Source organism: Micromesistius poutassou (genome assembly GCF_964030765.1).
Source record: "Micromesistius poutassou genome assembly, chromosome: 21".
Taxonomy (NCBI): Eukaryota; Metazoa; Chordata; class Actinopteri; order Gadiformes; family Gadidae; genus Micromesistius; species Micromesistius poutassou.
Window position 1 is genome coordinate 2,021,049 of NC_140291.1, and position 27,500 is coordinate 2,048,548.

At 45.2% G+C, this 27,500-nt stretch overlaps 2 protein-coding genes across 2 annotated transcripts in view; both read right to left on the reverse strand.

The window, feature by feature from the left end:
• dcxr (dicarbonyl/L-xylulose reductase) overlaps positions 1 to 3,898 on the reverse strand; it is a 4,701-nt gene extending 803 nt beyond the window's left edge. The window contains exons 1-8 of the mRNA XM_084485921.1: positions 3,847 to 3,898; positions 3,464 to 3,520; positions 3,101 to 3,198; positions 2,708 to 2,868; positions 2,210 to 2,252; positions 1,169 to 1,268; positions 764 to 828; positions 343 to 460 (exon numbers count right to left, since the gene is read on the reverse strand). Coding sequence (XP_084342047.1) covers positions 343 to 460; positions 764 to 828; positions 1,169 to 1,268; positions 2,210 to 2,252; positions 2,708 to 2,868; positions 3,101 to 3,198; positions 3,464 to 3,515 — 637 coding nt within the window. The 5' untranslated portion in view covers positions 3,516 to 3,520; positions 3,847 to 3,898. The remainder of the gene's footprint in view (positions 1 to 342; positions 461 to 763; positions 829 to 1,168; positions 1,269 to 2,209; positions 2,253 to 2,707; positions 2,869 to 3,100; positions 3,199 to 3,463; positions 3,521 to 3,846) is intronic.
• A 413-nt stretch (positions 3,899 to 4,311) lies between these two features.
• rfng (RFNG O-fucosylpeptide 3-beta-N-acetylglucosaminyltransferase) lies at positions 4,312 to 14,904 on the reverse strand. Its single transcript, XM_084486045.1, has 9 exons — positions 14,574 to 14,904; positions 13,244 to 13,870; positions 9,951 to 9,999; positions 9,229 to 9,334; positions 8,482 to 8,635; positions 7,214 to 7,299; positions 6,802 to 6,967; positions 5,437 to 5,522; positions 4,312 to 5,058 (listed from the first exon to the last, which is right to left on the reverse strand). Exons 2-9 carry the CDS (start codon positions 13,769 to 13,771, stop codon positions 4,983 to 4,985), a joined length of 1,251 nt encoding a protein of 416 aa, XP_084342171.1. The 5' UTR covers positions 13,772 to 13,870; positions 14,574 to 14,904; the 3' UTR covers positions 4,312 to 4,982.
• Positions 14,905 to 27,500: the final 12,596 nt, after the last annotated feature.

Consider the following 27,500-nt stretch of genomic DNA (forward strand, 5'->3'; position numbering starts at 1 on the left):
GTAGTGTACATAAAAGCAGGGTGAGGCTGTAGAGGTGTGGAGGAGTGGAGGTGTGGAGAGGTGGAGGAGAACAGGGGTGGAGGGGTGGAGGTGTGGAGAGGTGGAGGAGAACAGGGGTGGAGGGGTGGAGGGGTGGAGGTGTGGAGAGGTGGAGGAGAACGGGTGGAGGTGTGGAGGGGTGGAGGTGTGGTGGGGTGGAGGGGGGGTGGAGGTGTGGAGAGGTGGAGGAGAACGGGTGGAGGTGTAGAGGGGTGGAGGGGTGGGGGTGGAGGGGTGGTGGAGGGGTGGAGGTGTGGAAGTGTGGAGGTGTGGAGGGGTGGGGGTGTGGAGGAGGGGAGGGACCTGCGAAGCGGCCCAGAGGGATGCGGGAGGTCATGGTCCGGGCCTTGGTCGGGTCGCTCCAGCCCAGCCGGCCCATCTCCGTCATCACCACGGTGGGGTTCACACTGTTAACGCGGATCTAACACACACACACACACACACACACACACACACACACACACACACACACACACACACACACACACACACACACACACACACACACACAGTATTACAAACATTAAACAAACTATTACAAACATGCACACACACACACACAACCAGTATTACAAACACAAAGAGTATCAGACACACTCACACAGCGTTTTCACACACACACACACACACACACACACACACACACACACACACACACACACACACACACACACACACACACACACACACACACACACACACACACACACACACACACACTCACCTGGTGTGGCCCCAGCTCCAGGGCCATCGACCGGGTCAGCATGTCCAGAGCTCCTTTGGTGGCACCTGACGGCCAGGTGGATGGACGAGGAGAGAAACAGAGCGAGGGAAACTATTGTTTGGAAACAATTTAGCTACTCACGATGCCTTACCATTCCCAACATAATCCTGAATAGATAACACCTCAAACGTATCAAATCGTTACAATCATCTGTGACAACTCGTGACCCAGAAATTAACATACATTCAAAATATCAATTTGCATTGAAGGAGGGTTTTCTGGGAGCGCTGTGCAAGATTTGCAGAATCTGTCTGTCTGTCTGTCTGTCTGTCTGTCTGTCTGTCTGTCTGTCTGTCTGTCTGTCTGTCTGTCTGTCTGTGTGCGTGTGTGCGTGCGTGCGCTCACAGTACACGGTGTGGTCCTGCAGGGCGCACTGTGAGGCCTGGCTGGAGATGTTCACAATGGCTCCGCCCCTCCCCCTGGCCTTCATCCCCAGTGCCACCAGCTAGAGGTTAGCCACGCCCCCCACGGGTTGAGGAAGGTGTGACAATGACCAGAGACAACATGAGCCTCAAAACACAGAACACTGACTGGAGGGGTGTGACTTAATGTAAAAAAAATGTTCCACATCTTAAAAGCCAGAGGTTCTAACTTTAGCTCTATGGTAAAGGCCTACACTGTTGTGAAATACATTTTGTAAACCGTCAACTGTTTGTTGTCTGAAACTATCGTTGAGTACTACTGCCTACCTTGGTAGGCAGGTCCAGGTAGGTCAAAGCTGGGGTAGGCAATTTCGAGAATATTCAACCAGAGAAGGCGTTACGCCCCTCTACACCCCCACTGGCCTTGCAGTGGCAGTGCAATGGTCTTTGGGTGGTGTGCTCAATTAAGTTAATTGTGTACACCTGCAAAGGTGTGTTTAAAAGCCATGCCTTCAGCCTCAAAGGAGGGGCTTGCTTTCTCGTGACAACATGTGCTACTGTCAAGACTTTTAACATGTACCTTTATGTATCGAAGTAAAACACTTTATTTTTGGATAGAATATTGTAACAGAAGGAAATATGTTGAAAGTATCCAACCGAAAAAAAGAAATCCCACTCATCCCTCCAGGCCTCCCTCCAACGCCGCTCCCCCCCAAAAAACACATGACTAGCTCGCTAGCTTTAGCAATATGTCTGCCTAGCCTTGTGGAACACTGCATGACCAATGTGCACGCGGACGACTGCGGGTGTAGCCGGGTAGGGAGGTAGGGAGACGATCAGGTGAACCATCCGTTGAGTTCATTCTGACCGAATGGGATGTGAAGAGGATTTCAAACGAATACCATCAGATTTGTTGATTTGTTGAAGTCAATATAGAAAAACAAAACGACCTACCGACTTTAGCTTTAAATGAAAATAAAAAGGGGATGTTGACTTTGTGAATCAGGTGAGTCATGTGTGTTACCTGGGAGACATGCAGCACTGCTTTCACGTTCACGTTGAAACACCTGGACACAAGGAATACATCATCTCATCATCATGTTATAAAAAGTATAACAGTACTTTTTATGTTATAAAAAAGTACAAGATGCAGAGAGCAGTTTCAGCAGTACTTTACTTGCCTTCAATTCAATATTGCAGGACTTTTCCTCCATTATGTTCCAAAGAAAACATGTGACCTTCACATAATTATTTCCATTATAATTCTACCAAGTATCTATTTGTGTAGGTTCGATATTGCATGCATCATACACAGCATGTTCATGAATCAATGAACATGTGTTTATGATAAATGTGTTTATGATAATGGCCCACCTTTTGCTGCCTACTCGTTCAGTTAATTGTGTGATTTGAGCTTCCTACATCTTTACACAAATACGAAATACGAAAAACAGCCAGATGCCCTTATACTGTTATGTCAACATAGTTTGTTAAAAAAAAAAAAAATTAAAATAAAGTCTACCTATCGAACTCCTCGGGGGTCACCTCGAGAAAGGGCTGCAGCGAGGCGCACGCGGCGTTGTTGACCAGAAGGTCGATCGGGCCTACTGCGTCATGGCGCAACGCTGCGCCCGTGGCGTCCCAGTCCGCCAGGTCCACGCACACGGGCCTGATGGACGGACACTGCGGGGATATTAAAGAGACAACGGCGCGGCGTCTCTCAAGATAACGAGCGGAACAATTCTGCGCACAAAAGACGCACAGAGACGAGGAATCTCAAACTGAAATGGGCGTGTGTGTGGGGGGGGGTGCAGAATTCCAGAAGTGGCAGCAATTCATGGGAGATCAAGGAGGGGAATGTGCGTGTGTGTGTGTGTGTGTGTGTGTGGGGGGGGGGGGGGGGGGGGGGCTCTACCTCGAGAACGAGACTGTCCAGGTCAGCCCGCGTGCGCGTGACCGCCGTGACCTCTGCGCCGCAGCGCACGAGCGCCAGCGCGGTGGCCCTCCCGATGCCTGAGAAAACAAATATCCATAAACACAAAGAAACACAAAAGCTATTGTGCACTTGAGCTGCCCGTGTGACACGGGGCTGACACGCAACGCATTCCGATCGTGCTTCGGGCTGTGCGGCGTTTTTTTTTTAGCATTCTTCTAATCTTCCACTTTCTCACCGCGGTGGGAACGGTTCGGGTTCTGAAGTTTATACCAACGGTGTTCTTATAAATCGAGCCTGGTGGTGTCACTGTGGTTGTTCGGATGTCAATATTTCAGGCTGTACCTTTTCCTGCACCCGTGACTAGGGCGCGTTTCCCTGCGAAAGAGATATCCATGTTTCCTGAAATCAACAAAGAATCCACAAATGCACACACATCGTTGTTACCGTTAATAGGGAGCAGAACCTGCAGAACAGTCCGTTGTTGTTGCGGGCTGCAGCAGGCCTGGGTGTTGCAACGCGATCAGGTCACTAGGCCTACTCGAGATAAGTTACATGGAGAGGGCTACTGAATTAACGTATCCGCTTTAAAGTTAGCAATCTCCCATTTGCATACACTTTAATTAGTTAGTTTAATGGAATTAAGTGATCACATCGGATCCGAGGCGATAATGCGGTCGGCGTAGTGGTTTTGGTGGGTATTAACGTGGAACCATATTCAGACCTACCTCCTCGTGAACGCAGTGCAGCGGTGGGGGTTCGGTGCGAGAGTAGAGTGCAGACTCAGTAACTAAACTTACACAACTGGCCAGTTGTGTAAGTTTAAAGTTACACTAACTAAATAAGTGAATGGAGAATCCCCCCAGGTGCTTGCTGAACCTGATCATGCCACTAGTTTAAAACGATCTCAAACTCAGGTTAAATATCACAATGTCTTCCTGTAGTACTTGATTAAATCCCTTAATATATATGCAAAATCAGCTTTGTCGTATCAATGGCACCTATCTTTAGAGTATGACGTCTTAACATGGTTTTGAAGCATCGGGTTGAAACTAGGAAACTTAAGAATAGTCATAGAATACTGGTTCACACATCAGTAACAACAGGAAACCAGCAACACTTGTATTTTCATTGTAAAAAAAAAACCATAACAAAATACATTTAAGGTAATGCACAGGAATGATATCGGACATTCGAACATAAGCCCGTCGGATGCAGTCAACAGACAAACATCACAAAGGGGTTTGGCAAGAAAGCACAGAGCAGTCATAGCAGTTGCAAACAGTGCGCCCTGCGCACACAATATACTGCATGTAAAAATTATTTTCATTTAGCTCAGTACCTTTTTCAGATTCCAAGCGCTTTAGCGTGGCATCAAAAAAAAAAAAAAAGTGGCATAGAACATTAACATAGCAACACTTCACTTTAGCGAGAGGGCAGTCCATCCAAACTACAGGAAATGAAAGAACTATAACTCGTTCTCGACGAAGGCAGTAGCTCTCCATTTAACACACAAAGCAATGTGCCATGTAGCAGAAAGTAGGGCAGGAGAGAGTGGCAGTTTCAAGGAAGGGAATAGACTTGTGATGGCAGTGCTGGCCTTTTTCCATTGGCACCTCTGGCCGTGCCGAGTCAAACCGAGCCACACTGACATGCGCTTCCATTGCCAGTTTAAGGTCAGACACCCTCACGCGGGTAGCCTTGTTCTAACGGGGGGGGGGGGACGCAAATCCCAGCTGCCTCAGCAAGTCAACACGAGTCAAGCTAGGCCAGTATGGTATATTGGGAAAAGGCCAGTTGTTGATGATGGTGGTGGTGGTGGTCGTAGTCGGTGGCGGTAGTGATGGAGGTGTTGAGGTGCTCCTCAGAAGTGTCCGGCAGGGTTCCCCGTGAGGCACCAGTCTGTGTCCGGGTACAGAAGGCAGTGGATCGTCTTAAACCTGAGAGGAAGAAAAAGGGAAATAAAAGTTGTAAGTGTTTACATGTTAGGGCCGGCAGTTCGGTCCCAAGCAGATTAAAACCAGAAACCGAATACTGCGTTAAGTTCTGTACACCCAGTGCACACGCACAGGTAAGGTGGGTTTAGCTGAAGCAGGGACTTAAGAAAACGAATGCCAGAATGTTCTTAAAGTAAATAAATGGTTGACACTTTGTCATCTTTTACAAAGGCCTCATTCTATTCATAGAATAGTCCAAAAATAAATCTGTGTGGATGTGGATGTTATTCACAAAGCGAGACAGCTAGGGTTCCAAACCCTCGTGCAACGCGTCAGTGACACAACAAGCTAGAGCGGTGAGTGGTGTTCTCTATGTTTTACCGTGACGGGTCTTCAGTCAGAGAAAAGGGCCCCCCCACCGCGACCACGTTCCTCCGGTTCTCAAAGCCCCCGTAGCTCAGCGTCACCTGAGTGGAGGAGAGAGGACGAAAAAAAACCAGGGCATTAAAAACAGGAAGAGTGTACGGATAGTAGTGTCCCGCCAAGCATGGAACAATGGCTGCATCGACTTTGTTGTTATAAAACACTAGAACACGTTTGCGTATATTGTTTGTGATGCACTCGACTGCTAATGGAAGCAAAATATAAAATAACTACTGACATTTGCGTCTGATTCCTAAAGCTATTCTGTATTATATCTGTTTGTTTTTTTGCGGATGAAGCAGCAGGGTTTTTCATAATTTACCAAATTACGATGGAATGATGATGATGATGATGATGATTGTGGTTGAATAAAGTGCATCATAAACGAAAACACGGTCGAAAGAAATCGACCACAGAAATATGGATTGCATGAAGAAAGTGAAAACACATTGACTCCTAACCACAAACACACAGTGTGTGTGTGTGTGTGTGTGTGTGTGTGTGTGTGTGTGTGTGTGTGTGTGTGTGTGTGTGTGTGTGTGTGTGTGTGTGTTAGGGCTGTCAACAAATATTCTAAATTCGAATATATATTCGAATAGTTTTTTTAAAAACACATTCGAAGGTGAAAATTAATATTCAAATGCGGAAAACACACACACACCTGTGGCAAGGTCGTCTGCTTTGCGAGTGCAGGCGCACTGCACTTCAATTAATGTTAGATTTGTTTCCATCACTGAATGAAGCCTGCCATATTTGGGACAAGAGTCGGAACATCAAATTGCTCGCACAAAACTCTTGATCAGCACTCAGCATTTGTTTATTCTTGTTGTTTATTTAAACCAGTATTTGCAGAGAGAGTGAGGGGGAGCGAGAGAGAGAGAGAACGAGTGAGCGAGCGAGCGAGAGTGAGCAGTCTTGGCCATTAGTTCATTTACTTATTTTTGTGTAGGTAATATGTCGTCAAATATGTTTAAACTTAAATAAACTACCTATACAAGTAGTTATGTCTCGTATTAGTTTGTCCTGTTATTGACATAATGCGCAAATATAGATATATATAGATAGATTTTCAGAGGGAATAATTTTTTTAGCAATTTTGACAGCCTGTGTGTGTGTGTGTGTGTGTGTGTGTGTGTGTGTGTGTGTGTGTGTGTGTGTGTGTGTGTGTGTGTGTGTGTGTGTGTGTGTGTGTGTGTGTGTGTGTGTGTCCGTCCTTTGGTGGTGCATCATCATCATCATCATCATCATCACCCTTATCAGTCAATCAACCCGACCGCTGAGCTCCCATCTCTCCCATGTGGCCCCCCCAGCAGAGACACACACCTGGTCCAGCACGGTGTCCGTGGGCAGCTTCTGCAGGTTCTCCAGGTGGGAGTGGAACAGGTACGTGTGCGCCAGCCGCACCTCAAGCAACGCCTCGATGATGTAACCGATGGTGCAGTCGTCAGGGAGACGGATCTTCTCCGCCGTGCTGATGAAGTTCCCCAGACTTGGGGGGAGAGAGAGAGAGAGAGAGAGAGAGAGAGAGACACACACAGTTAAGGAACCAGAGTTGAGAGACTCCCCGTGTTGATGAACGTGATCCGTTTGCAGATTAAAAACCCTTTTCCTCGAGCACAATGTTGAAACATGCTCCCAAGAAGCAGGCTGTGCGCCAAACTCCAGATCCTGGTTTGAATCCTATCGTGGTTTTGGGTGTTAATGAGACACAGGAGATAATGTGGGTGTGGCTCACCTCGCCCAGGGGCTCATCTTCAGCGCCAGACCGCGGCTGATGCAGAACCCAGCTCCACCGGTTGCAAACCAGAACTTCACAGACACCTGTGACGAGAGGGGGGGAGGGCGAAAATAAATAATAAATAAAATGAAAACACAATAACATCCAGGTGGCTGGGGAGGGGATACAGCACAATATATGGACAGGATGATCAATGGGGGTAATATTTGTATACACGCCTCATTTGCTGGAACAATCAGTTTCACTAACAGCTAATCAAGGATTCTGACAGCAGCTAGGTGGCCAAATAAAGTCACTTAAAAATGAGCATGGAGCATGGCAATTCTCTCTTCGGGTGTGGTTATTTGCAGTCACCTCAATCACAAACATCATCCATTATAAGGGCGTATATAATGGATGATGTTTGTGATTGAGGTGACTGCAAATAGTAGGACATGAAAGATATTTGAGGTCAGAAACGCGGGGCTCCATCTTCTCTATCCCGCACATCCGGCAAACAACCAAATTATATGTTTACTTTCTCTTCAATTGTGTTGAAGTAGTTCCGCGTCTCAAGGAGCCAGACTGCAACACCACATTAAGTCAATTGAATATTTGCAACCCACGGAAGATGATGAAGTGTACCCCAAAGTGTGCAAATATTTGGCATCATTGGAATCGTCTTCTGTGGGTTACAAATAATAAAGATAACAACCTCGATAAACATGACCCATGGTCCATGGATGAGAAATAACCCACCATAAGCTGACCAGTGACTAAGAAGGGCGTAAAATCCAGAGACAAATCTGCAAGAGGGGAGGGGGGGGGGGGGGTTTAGGGATGTGAATAACTCAAATTTTTCATGGTCGAATAATCAGTGGGTGGTATGAACGAATAATCGATTATTCGATGTGTACCGACATTCACAAAGGCAGCCATGGATCATCGGCAAGAAATCACTTAATATCTTAAACGCAAAAAAAACTAACTTTAACAGTGATCAGTGTTTGTGTTGTATGCATATATATATTAATGTTTATGCTTGTGTATTGTGTATATTGTTTTTCTGTACATGATTAACTAATAGTGCTACAGAACCAACATTAGTTCCGTCCGTTAATTCTTGTTTATTTGAATGGGAAAAAATGTTAACGGTCCGAATGTTAAAAATCGACTTTGACCCTCGGGAACGAATAATCGAATAATCAACTATTCTGACCCATCCCTAGTGGGGTTAGGGTTAGGGTTAGATCAGGGAGAGGATGCGGAGGATTCCCGCCACGTACCGATCCGTCACTCTTGACTCTCTCGGCGGCCTCTATGGGGTGGTCCAGGCTGGGCCGGCCGAGGTACACGTCCTGGCTGGGGTGGTAGGAGGACAGCAGGCGCAGCAGACTGGGTAGGATCACGTAGTTGTCATCGTCCACGTGACAGAACCACCTGTAGGGAAACACCGATGATGAGAACCCCGACGCATCACCTGAACAACGGGAGGGGGAACTCGCGGCTCACCCTCCGCTGGGACCGACTGAAGCTCACTGGATTTCGCTTCACCAGCACATTAAACAATAGAGAGCATGTATAATAAATGCTCATAGCCCGAGAGAGGTAGATAGATAGATAGATTAGAACTTTATTAATCCTTCTGGAAGGTTCCCTTGGGACACTGCACAGGTATGGAGGAGAGAGAATGTTATGGTCATTCGTTTTGAGCTTTCGGGCCTGCAGCAGCCCATGCTATAGGGTTTAATCGCAGCTACGGAACTTATTCATGGAGTCGTCTGCTTGATACCAAAGCAACTCTTTTCTTACAAGGGAGAGCAAGGAGGGAAGTAGGACTCACAGAATCACAATGTATCCTAAAATAAGCTGTTTGCTTGTTAAATTTATTATAACTCATGAATCCTTCATGCCGACATTGACTACTTGAATGCGAGAGTCGAGGGTTCAGCCTGTGATTACTGAGGATCCGAGCGTCAACAAAGAGTGACAAGTGAGGACCCTGAGGAGGCGTGTATTGGCAGAACACTCACTTCTTCTGAGACTCGATGAACTTGTCGTACTCCACAGACATCTTGCAGCAGAGGGCCTGGCGCGTGTGCGCGGCGGAGCAGTTGGTGTTGACGATGTGGACCCCTCCTGGGAAGAGGAAGACACTTAATGAAAGGTTGTTTCATCATGTCCTACACAGCGGTCGTTTATTCAAGTCAAGACTTTCCGGGCATTAATTATGCATCAATCGGTTTGAGTGCATTCATTGGAGACCTAGTAGAGTTACAGCTGAACACTTGTACTGTAATAACTACTAAATACTGGTCTATACTGCCCAGTCAGAGTGATGGTTTGGTCTACATTGTGCAGTGGTTAATGGTGCATTTCCACCGGAGGGTGCGGGTCGGTTCAGTCTGCAGAGGTGTGGCACGGGTCGCGTTTCCACCGCCAAAAGTGGGCGTGATCCGGACTGAGCCGTATTGAGCCGTTCTCGTCTCGCAGTACTCCTCCGTTTGTGGTACGGAGACACCTGAAAGGGTGCCGGCAAGTTTGAGCTACACACGCCGTCCGTTGATTGGTGGACAGAATCGTCCCTTCCGTGCGACAGGGGGATAATAAAAAACAAACACAGTACCCGCAAGGTATTTCTGGACAACGGCGAAAGCTTCGTTTATTGAAGAAAATGTCGCGCAAAAGTTAGCCGTCCTTCTTGGACGTCCTACATTGTTGCTCTTTGTTCAATGTGACGCAGTGTATTTCTTACCTGCTCTTTTCCGTAACTCGCTGTCCTCACCGTCAGTGAATATGTATGTCTGAAAGATAAAGAATCAACATGTGAGACATGTCTTAGTACCCCCCCAACTCTGAAACGAAACAGAACTAGTCACACACACACACACACACACACACACACACACACACACACACACACACACACACACACACACACACACACACACACACACACACACACACACACACACACACACACACCTAAACAAACAAAACCAATGACGGATCGGTCTCAAAGTTTATATAACCGTTTCCTAAGACATAAAGATTTAGATCGAGCCCATCCCAGGTCAGAACTAAACAGATTAGTTCCGGATAAACACGGCGGAGTCCGAATCTGGAACCACACCCAGCGTAACTCTAACTCTGACCGGAGCATTCCCACTCCACATTCCCACTCTAATCCCAGCACTTGTGCAAGATCCTGCAGAGGCGTCCCACCAGCCCAGCTCCTCACTAACACAGCAGCAGGGTTATAGTTTCCACATGGAGACACCGCTGTGCTATACTGCTGTGCTCGTGCCCGTGACTCATCCATTCCTTATTATTCCTCAAACAAACCCTCCTTGTTCCACGACCCGTCTGTGGTCCGAACCTTTAGGTGAGCTGTTGTTTTTTTTTCCCCATAGGCTTTTACCTAGGCCCATGAAAGCAGTAAGTCGTGCTTTTAACTTCAGCCACCGGCAAACGAGCCCCACAGTTACAAGGCCCCGTGCTGGTTGACCTTGATCTGATTACTGCATCCATCTGGGTGAATCTCATTTGTTTTTTTTAAGCTTTAGCACCTTGTGAATGGCAAATGGCAATCTCTTGTTTACACTGCCAGACTGACATATGCCATATGACCGAGGTGGGTAATACACAACAAAAGCACCTTTCTTGTTTACTGCATCACCGGTCGTTAAACATAAGTGGCAAACTCAAGCTATATTTTACTGCTCCGAGAGCACTTAAACTCAAATCTCGCCAACAGTCTGACACCAGCTGCTTGACATTTACGCATAAAAAGGTTTCCATTATGTGCTATTATTTTCATATAGGACAGTATGATATTTTCTTTCAAAACAGATTCTCTCGGTAACATAACCACAAATGGAACTGGACAAACTTCTGGCCGTGTTGCTTCAGGCTCTCTCTGGGACAGGGAGAAGGGAGGGGGGGTTGAAATTGGGACGTGGCCTTTCCCTAGTTACATGGAACAATGAAGCTCTCTGTCCCGACACCCCGGGACTGACGCCTGAAAGCTTTTTAATGGCTTCAATAATAAGGTTCTGGTCGCCTCTCGCTTCCGTCTCGTCGCCGCAGAACCGCAGGAGGCACGAGCGGGAGGCCCCGGCCCGTGACTTTGACGCGGTGCGGTGCGGAGGCGTCGGATGTGTTGACGTGAACGGGCGTTTGCCCGAGATGCTAACGGCGTAGGAACAACATGAGCCGCCACACGCAGAGTCTAGGTGCAGTGAGCAGCCTCACCCGTTCCTCCTGACTCCCGGTGGGTAAAAGGTGTAGCTCGTAGCTTTAACTGAAATACTAATTGTTTTTTTCTTTGTTGATATAATATGCTGAAACAACAAGACAAAGTGCACCTTTGTTTAAAGGTTGCAATGGGCACGGGTTGTGTGTGAGGGTCTTAGGCTTAGAGGGTAGAGCACTAGTTCAATATGATCGTTTGTAGTTTTGAATGGTGTTGTATATGTCATGAGATTAAAATATAGATCGATAGATCGAATAGAAATTAGAGAGTTTGAAACATCAGAGAGAAAATAAAACTACAATGTTATTTTGAATAGAATAAACATTAAACATTAGAAAGCACCAGCATATCATGATTTTCATTGACTGGATATTGTGGAAAATTCCACCGAGAATATAATGAGAAAACCTTTCTCCAAAAGCGCCCTACTTGAGGGCTCCAGACTGGCATCAGCGCTTGATACCTGGAACAGCCCAGTGATCCCAGCCCCAGCTCTGGGGTCCAGAGTCCTTTCAGGCTGAAAGCCTTTCGCTCACACTGGAACTGCTCAATCCAAAGCCGACCCCTGCATACCTCCTCAATCAAACCAGGGTAGGGGCGGGGGTCCCAACAGAGCAGACTGCTCAAGCACACGCGTCCCAGAGTCTCAGATTGCTGAACTAACACACACACACACACACACACACACACACACACACACACACACACACACACACACACACACACACACACACACACACACACACACACACACACACACCTAAGTATGCGCCATTGCAAACTGATACATACTTTCTCTATTAGACGCATACCCATACTGATTCGGGAACTGGCAACACATGCACACACATGCCATGACAATCTCAGCCAACAATTGTGAAGGGTGGAGTCGAGTTAACGGTAATTCTTTTCTTGTGTTTCTTGTTTCTCCCGTTAAAATCCTAACGAAAGACAGGGAGGAGATACAGCAGAGAGAGAGAAGTGGGGCAGATGCAGCAGGAACGCACGCCCAAAAATAATACATGAGGCAAACGACCGCAGACCACAGCGAAGCTTCAGTCAGACTTGAGCCCAGAGAGTACTGACGTTGGAACAGTACTAACATCTGAATAATACTACTACTATCTGAAAAGTACTACCATCTTTATTGCACTACCACCTGAACAATACTACCATCTGAACAATACTACCATCTAAACAGTACTACCATCTGAAGTAAGTACCAACACCTCAACTATCAACATGGTGCTAAATCATCCCTTTAGCTATCCAGCACTTCTTCTAGTTGCACTTTGATGTGTGATTGGATCATGTTTTTAAAGCTTAAAACGTCACACTGGATGAACATGTCCGCCAACCCCAGGTTGTGTTTGAACACCTGTCAGCTAGTAACCTACTCACAGAACGTGATGTGCAACTGTTGAGAGGTTCAACCACCCTGGTGGAGGATCAACACCATTTCTAAAGTTGTCATAGCGGCGCATATCAGCAGTCACATGCGCCCAATACTGATATATCTGTGATCAAATCACGGCCGACCGATATATTGGTCGGGCGTTACACAAAGCACACTTAGTTTAGTGCTCTATGTTGAGACAGGAAGCGGTCAATGGTGTTGAGAGCCTGATTCATAATCCGACAATAATGCGTTTTGTGAGAAGAATGGATGAGGGCGACGATGCCCACACGACCTTGGCTCGAAAAGTAGACGGCAACAAGGCGGTTGAACGCTGTAGCAGCGGTTGTGCTTAGCTGATGAGGAAGAGTGCCCGTTGTGTGTGTTTTTTCATTACCTGCTCTTTAGCCTGGGACACCCAGGTCTGGAGGAGCAGCTCCAGCCTGGACCTGTGGTACTTCTTGGTGGTTTTCACAGCAATGAACACGTCCTTTGGATTGAGAGGGTCTCTGGAGCCCCCGCCCAACCCCCCCTTGGGTCCGCCCTCCTCACCCTCACCCTCACCCGGGCGGAGGCCTCCGCCGCCTGGGCTTCGGAGGGCATCGGCACCCTTACTCCACGGTTCCCGGTCCCCGCTGGCGGTGACCCTAGTACCCTCTTTGGATCTCTTGTGCAGCCCCGTACCTATCCCTATCCCTGTGCCCGACCTCTGGAGGTGGTCGGGGGCCGCCTCGCCGCCGGCGCCTCCACCGCCGCCGCCCGCCCAGGAGGGCCTCGTGTGGGGGGGGCGAGGCTGCGGCGGCAGCAGGTCCCCCTGGCGGCGCTGGGGGGCCTGGAGGGCGGGGATGAGGATCAGCAGGAGGCCGCAGAGCGCCAGGGACAACAGGAAGCAGAGCTTGCTGACGCCCACCGAGGCGACGTGCATCCTGGCACGGGCCGATCGGGACCCCGGGCCGGTCAGCCTCCAGGGCTGGGTTCACCTGACACGCCGCCGCTGCTGCCGCGTCCCATCCTTAAGACATCACTTAAGAGGAAGTAAAGGAACATAGAGTTTATAGTTGGTAGCCTACTGCTACGGTTAGTAGCACTGGCATGCTCAATGAAGCTTTAAAAAAAGGGCATGTTCGTTACATTGCATGGTATTTCACATGTGGTGGGTTCAAATTTCATTTATTTATTATTTTTTTACACCTTAGTAGGCCTACTAGCTCTTTTTTTTATAAGCAATGCACACTGTTGATTTTAAGTAAGTAGTAGTCTACATGAGAAGTCTACTTTCATATCAACGTCTTGTGTGTGTGTGTGTGTACTCAAGTAGCCTACATTTTGACCCACTAGAATGGTATGGCCGACAGTTTAAAACCCTTTTAATCTGAGGGGATACTGTGTGGGAAAAACAGTTTCCTCCATAAGTTTGTTTTTCAGGATGATCATTCATGCCATCTACTATTTTCTGCAACAACTGACGGCAAAAGTAAGATTACATTTATTAAAATAAATGACACGACGTATAATGCAATGCAATTATATATAACAGGAGTTTAAATGTCCACGAAATCAATGGTGGAAAGCTGGCGTTGCAAGAGGACCAGATTCCCTCTCACTTAACTTAACAAGTTACAAGTGCAAGAATACATTTATTTTTAGTTCTTACAAATGTGCAATAAAATCGTTCTCGTCGTCCGTGGTGAAAGTGCAATGGTTGCAGAAACTTGGCGAAATCTTACCATCATACGGATCTCAATCTGCTGCATGAACATGTCTTACCGAAATCGGCTGAACGAAAATCACGGCCTAAACGAATATGTTAAACAAAATAGCAAAGCCCATTGAGTTTAGAGCCCAAGTTTCATTCAAGTCTAAACTAAATCGCGTCTCGTTGTCTGCCCGTTTTGTTCAGCGGGACTTTGAATCAGAGCCCAAACTTCGCCCCGTAGTTAACTCCCCTTCTTTGTCGATGGACTTAAGTTAGATTGAGATTTTCCCCCTCGTTTGGGAATTATACGTAAAAAGCATAAGTAATACGACCGCAGTAACAACCCCTGCCACCATAGCCCAAATCTGATTATAGCTCGATGCCCAGTCCAACCACTACTACTACTCATACTCCCCCGCCCCCCGTCCCTTTATTATTGTCTCGCAGCGAGGCTCATAGGGTAAATACCGCGTTAACCTAGGCTGAGAGAGGATCCTGACTTGTATCGTTACCTGGTCTACCGCACCGCCATTTCCGGTCTCTTACTTCCTATGAGCTGTGTTCAACAGTGAAGTCCCCGCAGCGATACGAATACGAATATGACGGAACGACAAAAATAATAAATCTGGAGATTTTAGGATAATCTTTACAAAGCAATGACCGAAACATAATAATGGAAACTGTTAACCCTCTATCGGAAGTCCCGCCCTCTATCTCTCGCCGCTAACTAAAAGTCCCGCCCTCTCTCTTCCCAATAACACTCATTTAGAGCATCCCGTTCCAGGCGTTCAGCCGTGACATGACGCCTGGGAACGAGGTTACGTAGAATACCACCACATTCAACCCAATGCCCTCTGCCGGGACCACACAACCACCGGCCCTTTGTCATGCATTATTTATTAAAAACCGTGTCACTTTACGCATTAATTAAAAACAGCAGTTAAGAAGTAAATACCGGTAAGTAAGTTAATAACTAGGTTAAAAGTCAGTAGCCTAAATAAAAAAAAAATGTTTTTTACTCATTTATTTATAGGCCTATCGCACAACTGCACCATCTGGAGGGCGGGTCGTTAACCGGGACACGACCCGGCGAAACTACAGCGCCTTTTGTTCTGCTTGAAAGAAATCCTGAATGACAAATTGTTTGATAAGACCCAATAATATTATGCGTGGCCCAGAGCTATGTGAAACATGTGTTTTCATTGTCAGTATCTTATTTTTAAGATGTGTGACTTCATTTCAAGTATGCAGTACTAGGCCTAAGTCATATCTGGTAACTGCTATATGATGGCAAACTTGCACAAGCTAAGTTTGTTTGAGATACATTTTAGATTGCAGGCAAGGAGCCTGGAGGAGACGGTATGTGATGCAGGACAGCTGCTATTCAATTAAACATAGTGTGCTGAACCATCGCCACACTAATGATGTGTGCTGCTATGTTTAAGTGAATATAATTTGTCTTTTGGATGGACAGATTCAGACCCTGAAAGCAACGTGTTATTGGCATTTGAATTATATATGCATGATCAAAACCTCAGCCGGGCCAGGCTATTTCAGGTCATGTAGCTTGTTATAAATGTGTATTTAAACTGTATATGATTACAGTGCAGGGTGGAAGTTGAAGTCATGTAAATAGATGTTGTGAAGCCATGAGATGACCAGCTGAGCTCTCCAGATGTCCACAAATTGGCATGCATCTGAACCCCTACTGCGTCTGCACATTACGGTTCCTCACGGTGCTGAAGCTCTCTCCCGCCCTCCACTTCAGCCTCCTAGATGAGCTTCACTCTCTCTACCTCTGCCAAGAACAACTGACGGCAATCTACCTCATCAGTTCTGCAGTGCTGTGGGCAGCGAACACTTTTGAGGTATAGAGAAAAGTTATTCAGGTTTAGGACCCCTGCACTTAATTCACCCTAAACTGCTGCTGGAGACAGAAGTGTTCCACGCGGGTTACCAGAAGGTTGATAGTTACACGTGGCAGCTTTAGTTCAGAAGTGCTCAGCTCTGCAAATCGGATTTAAGAGATACATTTCGGAGGTATGACATTTATGCAGGCCAATAACAGCTAAATGAATTCCTGCCAGCTGATTAATATTTAATACATTTTGTCTGAAGTATTGGCCCGTACAAGTAATTGCTAAATGATTAGATTCAGGGGAAGTGGTAGATGGTCAGGATATGATCCGTTGGTGTAAAAGTTTGGATGTGATTGTGACTTGGAAGGTTCAACAGTTTTGTGGTGGTGCGCTTTAATTGCTTTTTAGAAGACATGTTACACTAGTGTGCCCCGAGCAGCCTGGCAGCCAACGTCTCTAACCAGCCTTCGATTTCAATGTCTAACTTTTTCACTGCCATCACTCTTTTTAAAAAGTTTATATGTAAAAAAAGTAATATAGTCATTGGTGGATGAATTCAATCTTCATACGCTCATAATTCCAAATAATTTGGAACAAAATCAATGCCTATCGTAATAAAGTATTTTAAATATTTAATAAATACTGAAATTGGCCTATTGATATTTTTTGATAAATGTCTATCTCATGGTACCCACCATGTACCAAAATGGCACCCACATTTCCAAAGGTAATTGACCAAATGCTTTTTTCTCTTCTAGGCCAGCTACGTTTCAAGTGGGTTCAATGCTTATCTCAACCAATTCAAATGGCAGAGGTAATCAGTTTTCTCTCTAGCTTTGAAATTCTCATTTTGGTTTGGCTGTTCAATAGGGCCATGAAAGGGATTTTCTTGATTTCTTTGTGCAATTAATGTGGAAAACTGTGTTAATGTCAAAATGTCCACCATGTCAAAATGGCAATGCATTAATATTCATGAGAAAGGAATTCAACCAAACTACCTTCTTTTGAAGGCGACATGAAACAAATTTGACCTTTATATTTTCGTGATTGTGACACAAATCTCGGTTTGGGTATAGGCTACAGTGCATCACATTAATAACCATCATGATATTGAATATACATTATTCACCACGAAAACCCACTGGAAATCACATTCTAAATGCTACCTGGGTGGGGGAAATGGAAGACAGAGCTAAAAAATAATGAGTTAAGCGAATCTGGATCAATATTTGCATCCCTTATTACAGATTTATAATCATGACGTCACACCATCACATTCTGTTCTAAAGCCTTCTTGTGAATAAGGCCTCTAAAAATACCTAAACAGGAGATTCAATTATTGTTTTTAAAGGCCATCTGATTCGTCGTCCACATAAAATCGATTATTTTTTAATACATTACACACATTGGCACTTAGCCATGGTGACGATAGCGCCATGCGTCATGCGGTTCTGAATATAATCGAGGAGATGCCTGGATGGCTTCTAACAAACAGAAATCATGTGATACCACGGGTTATTGTGATTAAGGGCTGCAGTAGCAACAACGTTGGCTTGACCTAGTCGCTATGCTATCAGAGCAGGGAGAAATGGAAGCGAACACTGGATGGTGATGGTCACTAGATGGCAGTCGGACAGAGATTTGTGTGAGACGGCGTTCATCTATGATTAGGTTACGCTACCTGAAGAACGGAGTTGGTCGGGAAAGTTGATTCCACGCAGTGCACTGAGGGATCGTCTGTTTATTGAGTTCCTTTCGAGTTCAACCTATTCGTCTGAAATAAGTAGATGTTATTCGATTTAGTCCTGCTGCTGAGTAGCATACATTTTTCATGTACACTCCACCGGACATCATTATACCTCATCAGGTTCATATGGGCTGCAGGTCATTTCTAGTCCGAGAATATGTTTGCACGAAGCTCCAGCTATTGTTCAAGTGTGAGCCTTTGCATGTCAGACTTTCAATGCTTTTTGAGCATAACAACAACAGCATGACAACAACAGTTGTCGCGGTGATCGGAAGCTCGAGAACAAGCAACTGGAGAATAATAGGGCTTGTAAATGACCTCCTCCATTGTGGAAGCCTGGAGCCATTGAGATGTGTGTGTTATTATGTTAGTAGTGTTATCTTTTTTTTGTTCAGTGTTTAGTAATGAATTGTGATGATGGGGAGACATGGCTGTGTTTGAAACGGCTGCAGCGTTTCTCATACAAGACGTGGCAAAACAAAGTTCACGGTATATTCACGTGGAATCAGGATTTGACAATACAAAAATGATCTTGTGTTGATTACCAAATCCATGATGCATGCTGTGAGAATAAGGACGAATGCATTTCAATACACACATTTTATTGGAGTCAAGTAACAGTATCGGTGCTTGTAAAAGGCCTTGATGGGCTGAGAATGTTAAGGGTGACCAAACTAACCTTCTCAGGAAACTCGGAACATTTCAGGTCAGCGAGGACATTTTAACTTTGGTTTACCGCTCCCTTGTTGAATCAGTTCTCACTTTCAATATCTCTTCCTGGTACAATCAACTCACCAAACACAAAACCAAACTCACATACACACACACACACACACACACATAGTGAATCAGGCTGCCAAAATAACTGGCTCCCCCCCAGCCCCCTCTATCTGAGCTGTACAGCCGTGCAGTGATCAGCCAGCCTGATCACTGAGGACCCCTCTCAGCCCCTCCATCACTCCTTCCAGCTGCTACCAGCAGGCAGGCCTTTCAATGTCTACCACTGGCCCGGAAAAACACCTACAAAAAAATCCTTCATCCCTTCTGCAACAGCCCTACTGAACAGCACACAACGAACACCAGTCAGCTGGTACCTCAACACCCATGTCTTGTTTTTACGTTTGTGTGATTGGTTATTTGTGACTGGAGCTCATGTCAAAGAAAGATTTCTGTAACCCTCGGGTAACAGACAATAAAGTCTTATCTATCTATATATTCCGGTGTAAAGACACAAATCCCATCTATTCATCGGCATTCACCTGATTTATCTAAGCACCAGCTGCCATATTGTAGCCGACATATTTGCATTGCCTTCACATTAGATATATGAATTATATTAATATTAATGCAGAATATTTCAAACATTAGAGCAGTGACTGCAAGGCCACCGTATACATTTAAAATGGCTGAAGAATATCTATCTCATCTTCATCTTCTATCACCACTCTGTTTTACCCAGAAAACTCCTCCCTCTGCACACACAGGGAGGCTGAAGTCTTCCAAAAGCAACACTGTTTTAGATGTTTTGCAGATGTCCAGGTGTCTAAACTGAATACACGAGAAGATTGGAAGAAAAGAGGCATTTAAATAAAGCAGACTCTGCCTGTCATATCCCAGAGTGCTGCTCATAACTAGTCCTCCCTCCCAAGACATTCGATCTTTAAAAAAGACTATTAATTACCCAAACAGACTTCCATAATTCTAGAATTGCCTTCTTTTCCAGCCCTGACATATTCCCATCAATAAGACATGCTTCGTCTATATATCTATATATATATATTGTACATTAGTCAAGGCACAAACCGCTCATCAGTGTGAAAATGTATCCCATCGTATACGTTCATATAATGTTCTACATTATAAGTGGGGTTTAAGTGGTGTTGTCAAATGAAAAAGTAAATGTGTATAGGACTTGATGGTACAAATATAGCACTTAATGATGCAAGTATGGTATAACTGGTATAATGAATGCTAATGAATGCAAAAACAGCATTTAAATGATTTTCTCAGAAATTACAGAAGTTGTTCGCTCAGCTGTGACCACAGACACTACAACAGAAAGGAAAACCAAGGCGGTTATGTCAGTTAAAGAGGAAATCGTTCTTAACCACCTGTTGTTTGTGTGGCTGCCGATGGCATTCACCCCAGGACTGGAAACCGCATGGGGTAAAAGAGGCTATTAACTCTAAAAGTGGATGTTTTTACTCTAAACACTGGTTGCTGCACCACCCACAGACATAGCATACATTGGTTCAGTATCCGGTACACTGTAAAACATTTACTAATATCAGGGTAAAAAAAAAAGAAGGATTTATATGTTGTAGCAGGTGGGCGTTTTCCACTCTACCAAATTACTTCCTTCCCCTTACGGCACCCTACACACCAACGCAGATCGGTCGTCGGACAGTCTGGCGAGCTCGGTGACCTGAGTCTGTTTCATGTGTGCTGTTGCGATCAGCCGTCGTCAACGCCGTCTGTGATCTTTTCAAGCCGGCGGTCTTCTTTTCCGCCGATTGCACATGTGGAATCGGCCTTGACCAATTTGTTCAGTCGGCCAATCTGATTGGTGGAGTTGTAGTTGGCAGTAGTCTCCGCTGTATGTTTCAATGCAACTTTTTTCTTTATACATTTCTATAGAAAGAACGAAAGAAAGCACGGCCTTCAGAGTTAAAAATTAATCGTTCACCTCCACCATAGTGACCCCATCTGCATTCTAAGTCTTGAATGGGTATGGGAGAGGTGGTGGTTTGGACTGAGAGCATTTTAAATTGCGGTACCTACACATATGTGCTATTTTTTTCGGAAATGGATTAGAAAGCAGACACAAAGAAGGCCAACAAGCTTTGATTTGAAGATATTTCCCAATTCAAAGCATGCAAATCCTACGTGGTTCAGCACACAAATGAAATGCGTGGTGATTATCCATCTCGAATTATAGTGGAGTAATTCCAATAGACGGAGGATTACTATTTACCTTCCATCCATCTCTCTTCAGTTCAAGCCCTAATTTATTTTCAAAGAGCATTATTTCAGATGTACTCTTGGCTCTTCTGAAGTGACATGTGAGAGCCACGCAGCTTTTGTGAATATCTTCCCCGGTGATGCACATCACCAGAGAAGGCAGAATAATCAGGTCATTTAAAATCAAGGGAAAACAGGTCCCCCAAGACCTTTAGGGAGAGTTAATGATTATGGAATCACACTTGAAACAAATGTTTGGACGTGCGACCGTGTTTGAGAATGTGTTTGAGAGTGCTCCTTGAACTGCTGTGAAGGGGACGTATTCGAGTTTCATAGGGACACCTTCCAAAGGGTAAAAAAAAGTGGAGAGGTAAAGTTTATAATTACATGATTATTAACGTGTTAGAGAACGTCATCGCCTTCCTCGATCTGTCTTTCCTTTTCTCTTAACACTCCAATGCAGAATCTTTTACAACAGTGTGACCCTAAACCTTGCGAAGCCATCTCAAGCTTCCCATTCTGACCTAAATCCTCCTAAAGGCCCCTTTGCGTTTTACTCCAGGCACCTACAGAGCTGTGGATAATTGAAACAACGCATTGGCAGCCAGTTATAGACACTCATGACACTTGTTGGATTGGTCGCTATATGTAGCTCACGTCCTAATCAAGGCCCCTAAAGGCAGAATCCCTGGAGGGTTATGGTGTTAATTATTATTAACACCAGATTGGTTTGCATTAGATGAATCCCTCCCTATGTTAAGGCGATTGCATACATGGCTGATATCGTGTGGAACCCGCTCATGAAGCCACTGTTCCCCACGTATTGAACTGAATCGAAGGGGCACTCACCGGAGAGCTCCCGGGGCCCGTCCACCTGTCGTAGCGCGGTGCAAACCGTCCGGGGCATTCCCACCTGTGACAGACGGGAGCTATCAACGCCAGGTTTGGGGTCTGTGATAGACACACAGATTGGCCTTCTGAATGCAAATATATGTAAAATAAGCACTCCCAATCGATTCTTACAGCTCAGTCTCCAGCTGTGTGCCAACCGCTCCTGGACCCTCAGTAGCATACCTTATCACAAATCAGGGCCCCGTGGACACACTTACGCCCTGCAGCTATCCCCACACTGTCCCCACACCTGCGTTTAAGGACCCCCCCCCACGGCTTTTAATAAACAGTCCGATTTGGATGGACCTCACGTTGGAGTCGATTTGGTCTTTCCGGCCCCTGCTCCCTTTATTCTGACACACAGTATTTCCTGGAAAGCCTTCTCTGTGACCCTGAATTTGTTTCTGTCTATGAGCCAATCAATTCCGGGGTCTTCAGCAGAAGTCTAGAGCAGCTGCCTGTCCAATGCCAACAATCAATAGCCGTTATGAAAGTGATTATTTTACCTTCCCACGGACTACAGGTGGAAAATAGCAATTAGCTTAAACCTGGCGCAATGCATCTCTCCTTGCTCTAACCAAGGTTAGTGTTTCTTTTGTACATTGTCCCTGTTGAAATAAAGTTACATTACCCTCATGGCGGTTCACTCCGCCGTGAATGCGTGTATGAACTATTTTATGTTGCTTTGGATAAGAGCGTCTGCTCCATGTAAACGTCTGTATTTTGATGAATGTAAATCCCATCACCTCAAGGACAACCAATCCCTTCCCCGTGGTCACGTCCTTCACCTACACACAAAACATATTATTTCACGTATATTATATTTCAAAGAAATGTCTACATAAACAGCTGCTTCTCAATCGGATGCAGGGAAAAAGAAAAACCCAAGAAGTGAGTGCCATTCAAACACTGACTTCTTTATTTATTATTAACCATCGTTGCCCCGGGACATCAGTGTTCGCGAGACAGCGGCTCCCCAAGCAAATCATCCGAGACAGGCTGGCATACGGAGAGCGTCGCCGCAGCACAGCGGGAGACGCAGCGAAGGGACGGGCTTCCACGAGGTTCTGTCTCTCTTTGGTGCTGTCATTTCTTACGCCTTAGAAAGCCTGCAAGCCAGAGCAACGCTGCTCTATATTGGATTCTCATGTAGAAAGCCCGATATTCATCAATCCTTCTTTAATATTTTTCTATGATTCCTGAAAGCTCCAGTCTCATGCAAGTAAATTTTTCTTCATCAGTGTTTGGTTTTTCCTTCCCTGTGTGTGTGTGTGTGTGTGTGTGTGTGTGTGTGTGTGTGTGTGTGTGTGTGTGTTTGTGTGTGTGTGTGTGTGTATCTGTGTGCGTATACCTAAGTGGTCACCCTCTGAGGACAAGCACACTCTAGACATACTGACAAAGTTCATTAATGCATGCATCGATGGACAGCAAGGTATGAACCCCCCCCCACACACACACACACACACACACACACACACACACACACACACACACACACACACACATACTCAAACACATACACACACCTTCCATTTCTTTTAGCAAACACACACCCTCCCTACCTACTAAAGGCTACCACATATGTTAGCACGGTCAAAACCTTTGATTGTGCAACATTCAACCCCAACCCCAACCCCAAACACACACACGCACAAACACACACACACTACCTCCTGCTGCTATCAGTTGTCGCACATCAAAGCGGTTGGATAATTGAGCAGTTCGCAACACCTTGGCTGTCCTCTATGACCCACCAGTTACTGCAGTGGAGAACCGCAGTAACAGATCCAACAAAACAAACTAAACATGTTGGTTCTCCAGTCCACTGTCCACCTCAGCGATCCCAATGGGCGGGTCACATTCATTGTTAAATTTGCTTTGTCCATAGATATATCCCAATGTCATCTTTTTGTAACCTGTTTGGCAGTTGAGTGTTGAGTTACTGTTTGATTTTGTATTTTTAGGGGTCCGAGCAGTGAAGCTGCTTGGTCCACTATTGTTTCTTGTACTGTTCATTTTTTCCCCCCAAATTCTGTAAAAGTCATACTGCGGCCTATACCGTATAAGTCGAAAACTCTTGAAATTTTCAGGTATGGTTACCAATAACCCCCACTACCCATAAACCCAAATTTGTGGTACTGTACCCAAAGGTGGCGCTATTGTAAAAAATCATGAATTAGGCTTATTTCTCCTCACCAGATTGACCTGGACTCAAAATTCTTTCATCATATTAATCTCTAGAATCAAATGCATCATAATGGCCCTGCTCTTATGCCCTAAAATATTTTAATTTGCCCACAATTTCATAGAAAAACCGAACATGATAAAAAGATTCACAGGCTACAAAATAAAAAAAAAATTCACCAAATTCGCCACATAAAATCTTTAGATCAAGCCTCACAAAAATCATCAGACAGAATTTTTTTTATTTAGTTCCATTTGAGAATTATTGGCCAATAAAGTTGGAGCAGTTAGCCCATTTTCCTTATATGACCATTTTGTTATTGTATAAAAAAACATTCAACATACGACTATCATGAGGTGGATACCAATACCCCCTGCTACCCATAAACACAAATTGTGGCACTGCAGCCAAAGGTGGCGCTATTTGAAAAATATATGAACTAGCCTTATTTCTCCTTACCAGATTGACCTGGACTCAAAATTCTTTCATCATATTAATCTCTAAAATCAGATGCATCTTTTTCACCCTGGTCTTCTGCTCTAAAAATTTTTACTTTTCCCACAATTTCATAGAAAAGCCAAACGTCAAAAGTCTCAGCCCATTTTTCCTACATGACTATTTTGTTATTGTATAACTACCGTACGACTATCATTAGGCAGACACCATTAACAGTGCAAATTTTCAGATCTGTACTCTTAAAAAAAGCCCTTATTTCTCTTGTGAAATGTGTGCTTGGGAGTTTTCTTGATGTTGTGCGCTCATCAATAGACATTTTCACCACGTGAATGAGGCTTCATGCGGTTCAGCAATGTCAGTGGCTCAACGGGATAATGCTTTGTACTGGTGATCTTCAGGTTGAGAGTTAGAATCCCGATTAGAGCATGATGAACAAGCCGAACATGACATTCTGTCGTTGCCACTCATTTAAGAAACACAACATTGAACAGCACCTGAAATTCACCAGGCAATCAACATTCCGGCTCATTCGTTTCCAAGAATCTGACTGCCAAGACACAGTATGGCATTAAGGGGAAACTTCTCCGTTAAAGGTCCCATGGCATGAAAATGTCACTTTATGAGGTTTTCTAACATTAAGTTGAGTTCCCCTAGTCTCCCTATGGTCCCCCAGTAGTTAAAAAATGCATTAGGTGTAAACGAAAAACGTTCTACGTTTTAAATAATTTGTTTAGTAGTATTGTTGCTTTTAGCCCGACTAGAAGGCTAACGTTAAACCATTGTGACCCACCGGTTATTTCCATTGTCTCGTTGTTCAGAAACACACCGATTATATGAAGCTGTCTTCATCTCCACAAGGAATATTGTTCTACAGCCGGTAGCCTTGCTTTAACTTATTCATCTGACTAAGTCTTCCACAGACTTTATACTTTGATACCCGAAATTGTACTATAATTTCCCTACGGGGTAAAATAAAGTATGCTGTTAGCTTAATCAACAGCTCAACAGGCTACACCCAGTATTGCTGCTTGCAGCTGTATTTAAATGAGTTGCTAAACAGCGTGTTATCTTAGGTTGCATGCTTACTAAGTCTTGCTTCATGCTCTGAATATAAGTCACCTGTTTAGCTTTAATGTGGTGCATTGAAAACTCGCATCCACAGCTTTGACCTGTTATGGATGGAGGTACAGTGCGCTTGGAAACCAATTAAAAACAGGGAAATCAATTTTATTTCTTTGAAACACCAAGGTAAATCGCTGGTGTATTCCCGAGGAAGTAACTTCTGTGCAAAAGGTTCCTGATGTAAATGTGTGTTGCGAGTCTGGAAAATAGGGAATCTTAAGGAATAGAAATGTTTGTGGACAGTAATAATGACTACATAAGCTGCTCAGATTTCCACCCAGAAGGTATTTATTTAGCTGGAAGAGAGACACTCAGTTTAATTTATTTATTATTCTTTCATTTAAAGTTCTTAGCCTTCTGGTCTTCCTAGCAGATGCATCACTTTCTCTGTCTTGGCTCATATTACTGCCACATGTATACACACACACAGACACAGACACACACACACACACACACACACACACACACACACACACACACACGCACTCACTCACACTCACTCACTCACTCACACACAGACACGCACACGCACACGTACGCGCACACGCACACACAGACACACACACGCACGCATGCACACGCACGCATGCGCACACGCACACACACGCACATGCACACACAGACACACAGACGCACACACACACACACAGACGCACACACACACACACACGCACACGCACACACTCACGCACGCACACGCACGCATGTACACACTCACGCACACACACACACACACACACACACACACACTCACACTCACACACTCACTCACACACATGCACACACACACACACACACACACACACACAGACACACACACACACACACACACACACACACACACACACAGACACACACACACACACACACACACAAACTAGCTCAGGCTCAAAGCGATAACAGTTCTCTCTCTGGCTGTCCAATAATGTTTGCTGTCACATTTACTTCACATCGCGTTGTTGAAAGATTTTTTGATACGGGCTGGATCACAACAATCACGCTTTAAGCAATTAATGGAGAGAAACAAAAAGTCAATTGAGCAATTTGCTCCTTCTTTCATGACAAACGGCCCATCAGCCAGAGTGCTTGTGCCAGAGTGCATTTGCTTTCAATGGAGAGCGGCGGCGGGGTCCAGGAGGAGGAGGAGGAGACGCTGGAGATGACGTGACCCACTGTGTGAACTCATTCATCAGGATGATGCCTTGCCATCTCTCCATCACGACATGACAGGCGTTATGATGGAGCCCTGCCTTCACCGGCCGCTCCTTCATCCGTCCCTAGAGTTCAGGAGGTGGGGAGCATATCAAAACGTGCCAAGCATAACTCGGATGAAAGCCGTTAGGAAGCAGGTTCCCTCACGGGATTCCCTGATGTCTCCGGAGAGCAGTGGGCGCGTGTGTGCATTGTGTGTGTGTGTGTGTGTGTGTGTGTGCAAAAAATGTATGTTCTTTTTATTTGAAAAGGTTTTTATTTGAGATTTGATGATGATGATAGATATTGGAGACGACTGGAATATTCAATGCGATAAGAAGACTCAGATAAGAAGACTCAGATAAGAAGACTCAGGGGAACCGGGGCAGGAGTGTGGTGACACACGCACGTCTGCGTCGGGTTGGGTGTGTGTGTGTGTGTGTGTGTGTGTGTGTGTGTGTGTGTGTGTGTGTGTGTGTGTGTGCATGCCCCGGACCTATGTTTTCACTTCCAAAGATTGATTTTTTTCCCCCGCAACCTACATGA

Coding starts and splice junctions, on each gene's coding strand:
- rfng (XM_084486045.1), bottom strand. CDS start 13,771: ATGCACGTCGCCTCGGTGGGCGTCAGCAAGCTCTGCTTCCTGTTGTCC. Junction 8,636..9,228: donor TTCATCGAGTCTCAGAAGAA/GTGAGTGTTCTG, acceptor GTTTCCCTACAG/GTGGTTCTGTCACGTGGACG. Junction 5,523..6,801: donor CGGACACCGTGCTGGACCAG/GTGTGTGTCTCT, acceptor TCCTCCACTCAG/GTGACGCTGAGCTACGGGGG.